The 10,313-nt window shown below is 36.3% G+C and overlaps 1 protein-coding gene across 1 annotated transcript in view; it reads right to left on the reverse strand.

The window, feature by feature from the left end:
- The window catches only part of CEP83 (centrosomal protein 83), a 156,376-nt gene that overhangs the window by 50,076 nt on the left and 95,987 nt on the right, over nucleotides 1-10,313 (reverse strand). The window contains 2 exon segments of the mRNA XM_017868397.1: nucleotides 8,610-8,759; nucleotides 8,873-9,017. Of these exon segments, the coding sequence (XP_017723886.1) occupies nucleotides 8,610-8,759; nucleotides 8,873-9,017 (295 nt within the window).

Genomic DNA, 10,313 nt, shown 5'->3' on the forward strand with positions numbered 1-10,313 from the left:
AAAAAAAAAAAAAAAAAAAAAAAAAAAAAAAGACTGCATCATCAATAAAAAGTCTCCCAAGAAAAAAAGTCCAGGACTAGATGGCTTCACTGCTGAATTCTAGCAAACTTTTAAAAAAGAACTAATACTAATTCTTCTCAAACTACTCCCGAAAATTGAAAGGGAGAGAAATCTTCCAAACTCATTCTACACGGCCAGCATTACCCTGACACCAAAACCAGACAAGAACACAACCAAAAAAAGAGCACTATGGCCAGTATCCCTAATAAATACAGATGCAAAAACCCTCAATAAAACACTAGCAAACCAAATCCAGCAACACATTAAAAAGATTATTCACCATGATCAAGTTGGATTTATCACAGGTATGCAAGGATGGTTCAACATATGCAAATCAATAAATGCGATACATCATATCAACTGAATGAAGAAAAAAAGGATAATTTCAATACATGCAGAAAAAGCATCTGATAAAAATTCAGCTTTCCTGCATGACAAAAACTAAAAAAAATTAGGTATAAAAGAAACATACCTCAATACAATGAATACCATATATGACAAAACCACAACTAACAACATACTGAACAAAAAAAGTTGAAAGCTTTTCCTCTAAGAACCGGAACAATACAAGGATGTCCACCCTCGTCAATCTTATTCAACACAGCACTGGAAATCTCAGCCAAAACAATTAGACATGAGAGAGAAATAAATGGCTTCCAAATAAAAAAGAAGGAAGTCAAAACTGTCCACTTGAGGTGACATTATCTTATATACAGAAAACCTAAAGATTCTACCAAAAGCTCTCAGAACTTGTAATTCATTAACATTTCAGGATAAAAAAACTCAACATACAAAAATCAGTAGCATTTCTACATACTTAACAAACTAACTGGAAAAGAAAGAAATCTTCTTTATTATAAAAATTAAAATACCTACGAATAAATTTTACCAAGGAGGTAAAAGATCTCTAGAAGGAAAACTATAAAATACTGATTAAAGAAACTGAAGACACCAAAAAATGAAAAGAAATCTCATGTTCACAGATTGGGAGATTAATACTGTTAACATGACCATACTACCAAAAGTGATCTACAGTCAACACAATTTCTACCATATTACCAATGAATTTCTTCACAGAAATTTAAAAAAAAAAATCTTAAAATTTGCATGGAGTCACAAGATTCCAAAGAGTCAAAGCAATCCTGTGTAAAAAGAACAAAGCTGGAGATATCTATCACACTATCTGACTTCAAAATATGCTACAAAGCTATAGTAACAAAAACACCATAGTACTGGCATAAAAACAGATACACCCACCAATGAAACAGAATAGAGAAGTCAAAAATAATTCCACATATTTACAGATAACTGATTTTCAACAAAAGCATCAAGAAAATACATTGGGGAAAGGACAGCCTCTTCAATAAATGATTCTGGGAAAACTGCATATCCAAATGCAGAAGAATAAAACTAGGTCCATCTCTCATCATATATAAGAATCAAAGACTTAAGTATGAGGTCCCAAACTATGAAACTACTACAGGAAAACACAAGGAAAAGACTTCAGGACATTGCCCTGGGTGAAGATTTTACGGGTAAGACCTCAATAACACAGGCAACAAGTGGGGCATGGTGGCACATGCCTATAGTCCCAGCTACTTGGGAAGCTGAGGCAAGAGGATCACCTGAGTCCAGAAATTTTGTGCTGTAGGTGCTATAGTGTGCTATAGCACTGACCAGAATGCCTAAGGAAGGCTGACCTGACCCAGGTCAGAAACAGAGTGGGTCAAAACTCTATGCTGAAGAAGAGTAGCATTGCACCGGTGAATACCCACTGCAATCCAGCCTGGGCAACACAGCAAAACCCCATCCTTTATATAACTACAAAAACAAAATAAATAAAACAACCATAACAACAGAAAATGCAGGCAACAAAAGCAAACATAGATAAATGAGATTGTATCAAACCAAAGTTTCTGCACAACAAAGGAAACAATTAACAGAGTAAAGAGACAACCTATACAATGGGAGAAAATATTAATACCTGCAAACTAACCTTTTCTTTTTTTTTTTTTTTGAGACAGAGTTTCACCCTTTTTGCCCAGGCTGGGGTGCAATGGCATGGTCTCGGCTCACCACAACCTCTGCCTCCCAGGTTCAAACAATTCTCTTGCCTCAGCCTCCCGTGTAGCTGGGATTACAGGCGCACACCACCAGGCCCAGCTAATTTTGTATTTTTAGTAGAGACGTGGTTTCACCATGTTGGTCAGGTTGGTCTTGTACTCCTGACCTCAGGTGATCTGCCTGCCTTGGCTCCCTAAAGTGCTGGGATTACAGGTGTGAGCCATCACACCTGGCCCACCTGCAAACCATTTATCTGACAAGGGATTAACATTTAGAATAAAAAAGAAACTCAAACAACTCAATGGCAAAAAGCCCCAAATAATTCCATTTAAAAATGGGCAAATGATCTGAATGGATTTATGAATTTATGAAAAACATTTACGAAAAATTGTTCAACCTAACTATTCATCAGGGAAATGCAAATCAAACCACAATGAGATTTCATCTCACCAGCTAGAATGCCTACCGTCAAAAAGACAAAACAAATGTTTTCAAGAATGAGGAGAAAAGGGACTCTAATACACTGTTAGTGCAGATGTAAATTAGTATAGCCATTAAGAAAAACAGTACGGAGGCTCTACAAAAAACTAACAACAGGCCAAGTGCAGTGGCTCACACGTGTAATCTCAGCACTTTGGGAGGCCAAGGCAGGCGGATCACGAGGGGTCAAGAGTTGGAGACCAGCCTGGCCAACACAGTGAAACCCCGTCTCTACAAAAAATACAATCAATCAATCAATCAATTAGCTGGGTATGGTGGCACACACTTGTAATCCCGGCTGCTCAAGAGGCTGAGGCAAGAGAATCACTTGAACCTCAGAGGCAGAGGTTACAGTGAGCCACGACCATACCACTGTACTCCAGCCTGGTTGACAAAGTGAGACCCTGTCTCAAAAAAAACTGAAACAGAACTACCACAGGACCCAGCAATTCCACAACTGGGTATATGCCCAAAGCAAAGGAAATTAGTATGTCAAAGTGATATCTGCACTCCTATGTTTACGGTAGAACTATTCACAATAACCAAGATATGGAATCAACCTAAGTGCCCATCAACAGACGGATGGATAAAGAAAATGTGGCACATATAAACAATGGAATACTATTCAGCCATTAAAAAGTATGAAATCCTGTCGTTCATGGCAACATGGACAATACAGAGGACAATATGTTAATTAAATAAGTCAGGCACACAAAGATATATACTGCATGTTCTCACATGTGGAAACTAAAAAAGTTTGTTTCATAGAACTAGAGAGTAGAATAGTGGTTACTAGAGGCTGGAAGGGTAGTGAGGAGGGAAGATACAGGTTGGTTAACAAATACAAAATTACTATTGGATAGGAAGAATAATTTCTGGTGTTCTACAGCACTACAGGCTGACTATAATTAGCACTAATTTCTTGTATATTTGAGCTAGAAGAGACGATTCTGAATGTTCCCAAATGAAAGAACACATTAAATGTTTGAGGTGATTACCCTGATTTGATCATTACGCACTGCATACATGAATCAAAATATCACACTGTACCCTGTAAACATGTACAATTGTGTGTCAATTAAGTTTTTAAAAAACATGAAATAGGCTGGGCGTGGTGGCTCAAGCCTGTAATCCCAGCACTTTGGGAGGCCGAGACGGGTGGATCACGAGGTCAGGAGATCGAGACCATCCTGGCTAACACGGTGAAACCCCATCTCTACTAAAAAAAAAATTACAAAAAACTAGCCGGGCGAGGTGGCGGGCGCCTGTAGTCCCAGCTACTCGGGAGGCTGAGGCAGGAGAATGGCGTGAACCCAGGAGGCGGAGCTTGCAGTGAGCTGAGATCCGGCCACTGCACTCCAGCCCGGGCGACAGAGCGAGACTCTGTCTCAAAAAAAAAAAAAAAAAAAAAAAAAAAAAAAAAATGAAATAAGTGCTGGTGAAGATATGGAGAAATTAGAAGCCTTGTGCATTTTTGGTGGGAATTTAAAATGGTGCAGCCACTGAAGAAAAGAGAATGGTAGTTCCTCAAAAAATTACAAACAGAATTACAATATAATCCAGTAATTCCTCTTCTGGATATACACCCAAAATAACTGAAACCAAGGTTGTAAGGAGATGTTTGTACACACATGTTCATAACAGCATCATTAATAGCTAAAATGTGGAAGCAATCCAGGTGTCTGTAAACAAATCAATAAATACAGTATATACGCAGAATGAAATATCATTAAGCCTTAGAAAATAATGAACATTAGGTCAGGCATGGTGGCTCACACCTGTAATCTCAGCACTTTGGAAGGCTGAGGTGGGCGGATCACCTGAGGTCAGGAGTTTGAGACCAGCCTGGCCAATATGGTGAAACCACATCTCTACTAAAAATACAAAAATTAGCCAGGATTGGTAGCAGGTGCCTTTAATCCCAGCTACTTGGGAGACTAAGGCAGGAGAATGGCTTGAACCTGGGAGACGGAGGTTGCAGTAAACTGAGATCACGCCAATGCACTCCAACCTGGGCAACAGAGTGAGACTCTGTCTCAAAATAATAACAATAATAATAATGACATTATGCTAAGTAAAATAACCCAGTCCAAAAAAAAAAAGACATCATGCTGAGTAAAATAACCCAGTAAAAAAAAACCAAAAAAACAAAAAAAAGACAAATACTGCTTGATTCCACTTACAAAAGTATGTAGCGTAGTCAAAAATCCTAAAAGACAGAAAGTGAACTGGTGATACCCAGAGTTGGGAGGATGGGGTAATGGGGAGTTACTGTTTAATGGGTACAGTTTGTTTTACAAGGTGAAAAGAACTCTGGAGATGGATGGTAATGATGGTTCCACAATATGAATGTATTCAATACCACTGAATTGTACACTTAAAATTAGTTAAGATAAAAAAAAAACAAAAAACAAACAACAAAACAAAAAATTAGTTAAGATGCGAGATTTTATTTTTATATGTATTTTATCAATTTTCAAATATTGGAAAAAAATTAATGAAATCCCAATAAAACTGCAAACAAACTTTTTTATGGAGCTAGACATTAATATTCAAGTTGATATGAAAAAACAAACATATAATACTAGCTAGGAAAATACTGAGAGAAAAACTCTAAGGACCGAGTACCACCACCAGATATTAAAGCATACTATAAAGCCTCTATAATTAAAGTATCATAATAATGGTGCAGGTGCCTAAAGTTCCAACTACTTGGGAGGCTGAGGAGGGAGGATCGCTTGAGCTCAGGAGTTCAATGTTACAGTGAGCCATGATCATGCACTCCAGCCTGGGCAACAAAGAAAGACTCTGTCTCTAAATAAAAATTGAAACAAAATTTTTTTTTTTAAATTGTAAAATGGCACATGAACAGACAACCAGATGAGTGAAACAGAATAGAAAGTCCAGAAATATACCCAAGTATATATGGAAATTTAAAATACAATAAAAGCATCATTATGAATCACTGGGGCAAAGACAGGTTTTTAATAAAAGTGTGAGACAATCAATTAGCCACTTAGAAAAAACTAATTAAATCCATACCTCACAGCATACCAAAAAATACACTTCAAATAGATCACAGAACTAAATGTAAAAAATGAAACCATACAAGCAAAAGGAAGTGAATTCCTCTTTAACCTCAGTTCAGGGAGAGACTACTAACTCTGACTTAATACCCAGAGCAACAACAGATTAAATTTGATTACATAATAAAAATTTTTGCATGGCAAAAAAATAACAGAAGCAAACTTAAAAGACTGCTGACACACACTGACAGAAAATATCTGCAGCATAATCCTAATATATAAAGAACTCCTAAAAAGCAAGGTAATTTAAAAAAAAATTTTTAAGCAAGGTAAAAAAGGCCAAAAAAACCAAGTACAATAGGGAAAGACAGGAACAAACAATTCATAAAATGATGTAAAATGGCCCTTAAACAAATGAAACATTGTTCAATCTCATTTATAATGTGAGAAATGCAAATTAAACTACACTAAGATGCAAAGTGATATAATTCTCTTGGATGGAAATTTGGCAATAACCAACAAAACTGCATATGATTTACCTTTTGACCCACCAATTTACTTCAGAAATTCACCCTGAAGATACACCTCCAGAAAATGAAAATGTTTACATGTACAACATTATTAATTGCATCATCAGTTGCAATCACAAAATACTGGAGGCCAGGTGCAGTGGCTCAACACTTATAATCCTGGTACACTGGGAGGCCCGAGGTGGGCAGATCACCTGAAGCCAGGAGTTTGAGAGCAGCCTGGCCAGCATGGTGAAATCTCACCTCTACTAAAAATACAAAATTTTACCAGTTGTGGTGGCATATGCCTGCAATCTCAGCTGCTCAGGAGGCAGGAGAATCACTTGAATCCCAGAGGCAGAGGTAGAGGCTGCAGTGAGCCAAGATCGCCCCACTGCCCTCCAGCCTGGGCAACAGAGCAAGACTCTGTTTCAGAAAAAAAAAAAGACAAAATATTGGAAACTACATAAACATAAGAGATTGTTTTACTAAACACTGATAGAAACACACAGTAGAGTGCTATGCAGCCATAAAAAAGAATGAGGTTAATCTCTATGAACTAATCTGAAGCAGTTTCCAGGGTACACTGATAAGAAAGAAGGAAAAATACAATGACATCTGATATTTGTGAGGAACAACAACAACAACAAAAAATGTAGGAAGTCTAAACCAGAAACTAACGAGATTAATCTCACATGGGGCAGGATAGAGGAGAACAGATGAGGGAAATGGGAACAGGGTAGAGTAGATGTGGGAAGTGGCACCTTTTTGAGTTTTTTTTGTTTTTTGTTTGTTTGGTTGTTTTTGGTATATTACAGTTCTGTCTTTCAGAACCATGTAGATATTTCAAAAGCCCAACACATAAATAAATAAATAAACAAGGATGAGGTATGGACTCAAAATAGAATAGAACAGAAAGAATAAACCTGCTTTATAAGTGAATAACAAACCACATTAAAGGAGAATTCAGGGAGAAAAATCCTAAGTAACTTTGGAAAACAATATTTTGATTATATACTCTAAGGTTAAAGATAAAACAACTATACACAAATATTACATGTAAGTTAATGGGTCTGTTTTTCATTGAGTGATGAGTTAGCAATTCTAAAACAACTTTATATTCTAGGACTGAGGAAATAAGTAAATACAGTATGAATAATGAGTATCAGTTTTCTCACTGTCAAAAGAATTGCAAGCATGAAAAGAGGAAGGCCAGAATGAACTCCATGGTGCTGGAACAGAGCCGGAAATATCAATGTAAACTCAAGATTATTAATATAGAGAAAAAAATAAAGAAATAGACATAAATGTGTACTTTTCAGTTCACTGAAAGGACCTAGAAGCAATGACTCTCTAGTTACCAACAAGCATACCTAGAGCCAAGATTTTGGTTTCTAAATGCCATTCTCCAATTAAAAAGGAATCAAAGCACCTCAGAGAAATGCTTAATTCCAGGGCTGGGGCAGGGAAAGTGAAAGAGAATCATAGAACATCCTGTAATGACAGAAAAAAGTCACAATAAATCATGGGATTATGTCAAAAGGACACGGGATTCAACTTGAAAGATCTTCCAATAGTCAAATCTGAGAAAAGTTGAGCAACAAAAAATATTGTAACAAAATATTATAATCCATAGAAAAAATATGAATGCATAAATCCATAGTGATATAAATATATCTAGAGGAGAATGGAAAGCTCTTCCTTTCAGGAGAATTTCAACTAATAAATGTGGAAGGATCACAGAAATGGAAAGATCACCATTTGGCAAACGCTAGAATTATAACTGTTTCAGATAATAATTATCAATGGATACTAAAATTAATGGAAGAATACATAAAGGCAAAATATGAGAATATTTACCTAGATTTGAAATATCATATGGGCAACCACAAGATAATTATATATTACAAAAGAAAAAAAATAGTAATTTTATAGGGGAAAAACATGGCAGATGGCACCTTAACCAACGGATCAAAGTTAAAATCACCAGTTAAGGGGCCAAATCATGAACCTCCTACTATGATGCACTGAGGACACATGACTTTGATGTTTTCCTAAAAATGCCTAACCTGAATTTAACCATGAAAAATGCAATACAAAACCAAATTGAGAGAGGATATACAAAATACTGACAAGTATTTGTCAAAGTGTTCATATGTTCCATATTAAAAGTAACTAAATGCAATGTGTGATCCTGGATTGGGTTTTAGACCAGAAAAAAGACATCAGTGGGACAACTGGTAAAATTTCAGTACAGTTAATAGATTTTATAATAGTAATGTCTGATTTCCTGATTATATTCATATTAATTTCTTAATCTTGGTTATTATAATACGGTTACATAAGGTATCCATATTTGGGAGATCAGGGTGAAGGGCACATGGGAATTCTTTGTACTACTTGTACATCATTTTGTTAACTCTGACATTATTTCAACATGAAAAACTTTAAATATATATGTATATATCACCTAACACTCTGAAGCTCCTTCCTGGTGATCTCTTCTGCCATCTGTGAAGCCCGCAATTTCTCCTCATACTGATCCTTTTCAGATTGCCTCCAGACATCATGTTCTACTTTCATTTTCTCCAAATCTGCTAATCTGTTCTCGAGTTCTAACCTAAAACAAGAGATCATAATTATGTTACAAGAACTATAATAAAGATGATATGACAGCAAAATGTTTTCATTTGCAAGGATATTTAAGTCAAACTAAGGTAATTAAGTACTTACTTTTCATCTTGTAATACCACAAGTTTTTGATAACCTTCTTCTTTGGCAGCTTGTACTTTACGTATTAATTCACGATCCTTTTCTACTAAGAGCACTTTGTGGTGTTCAATAGCTGCTTTGAGAATTTCATTGTCTGACTGTAATCCTAGTGTTTATTAAGGAGAAAAATGTACTATATTCAATGTTACTAAGATGACAAGTCACATTTAACAGCAAGCATTCATAAGCTGGTAAGACAACGAAAAGAATGTAGAAAGTCTCTATGAATATATATTCTCAATAATACTCACATCATTAATAAACTCTCTTAAAATAAGAATGAAAGAGGATAAAACTCAGAGCAAATTTTCCTGTCACTGTTTATTTAGTGCATACACATATAAAAACTTTAATAAAAGGCTACATACATTTACTCATTCGAACACTGAGAGTTGAGAACAACCTGGATGATAAACCAGAGGTTTACTTTCTTCACCTCTAAAGGGGTTCTGTGACCTAAGCCTCTAAGACAGCATCATAGACAAAGCTAGCCGATAGCAGAGTGAAATAAATCACAAAACCCTTCAAAACCTATTGATTCTAGCAGAATTGCTAGATTTCTAGCAGAAGTATAAATAACATGGACACTTTCAAGCTTGTACAATGAATTCAGAAATCTTTGTGATAAAATGGCAAATACTTTGCAGATGGAATAATTAAAGCAAACTCACATCTAACTCAAAGTAAAAACAAAATGCAGCATCCTTTAAGTTCCTAAAAAAATTTACTCCCTAACTCTATGGAAATCCATGAGTCAAATAAATAGAAATTAATAATTGGAAAAAATCATTCACAGCATACAGACATGGTGTTAGCACCTTACTGAGGAGGCTTAGGGAGGAGGATCATTTGAGCCAAGGAATTCAAGGCTAGCCTGGCAACAAGGTGAGACCCCGTTTCAAAACATGAAAGGCATTCATCATAAACTCTGTCTGAAATGAGTTCAACTACAGATCAACTCAAGGATAGTACAGGCCAAATGTAAGCTTATTTAAATACTTCAAGTTAGAAACAACATAAATAATGAGGAAACCTGATGAGATGGATGTTCTAAGATTAAACTGAAACTTAAAAATAAGCCTACTTGGCCAGGCGCAGTGGCTCACACCTGTAATCCCAGTACTTTGGGAGGCTGAGGCAGGCAGATCATGAGGTCAGGAGATCGAGACCATCCTGGCTAACACAGTGAAACACTGTCACTACTAAAAATACAAAAAATTAGCCACCCTGGTGACAGGCGCCTGTAGTCCCAGCTATTCGGGAGGCTGAGGCAGGAGAATGGCATGAACCTGGGAGGTGAAGTTTGCCGTGAGCCGAGATCACACCACTGCACTCCAGCCAGAGGGACACAGTGAGACTCCGTCTCAAATAAATAAATAAATAAATAAATAAATAAATAAAT

Source organism: Rhinopithecus bieti, unplaced genomic scaffold (genome assembly GCF_001698545.2).
Source record: "Rhinopithecus bieti isolate Rb0 unplaced genomic scaffold, ASM169854v2 scaffold_2453, whole genome shotgun sequence".
NCBI classification, from domain to species: Eukaryota; Metazoa; Chordata; class Mammalia; order Primates; family Cercopithecidae; genus Rhinopithecus; species Rhinopithecus bieti.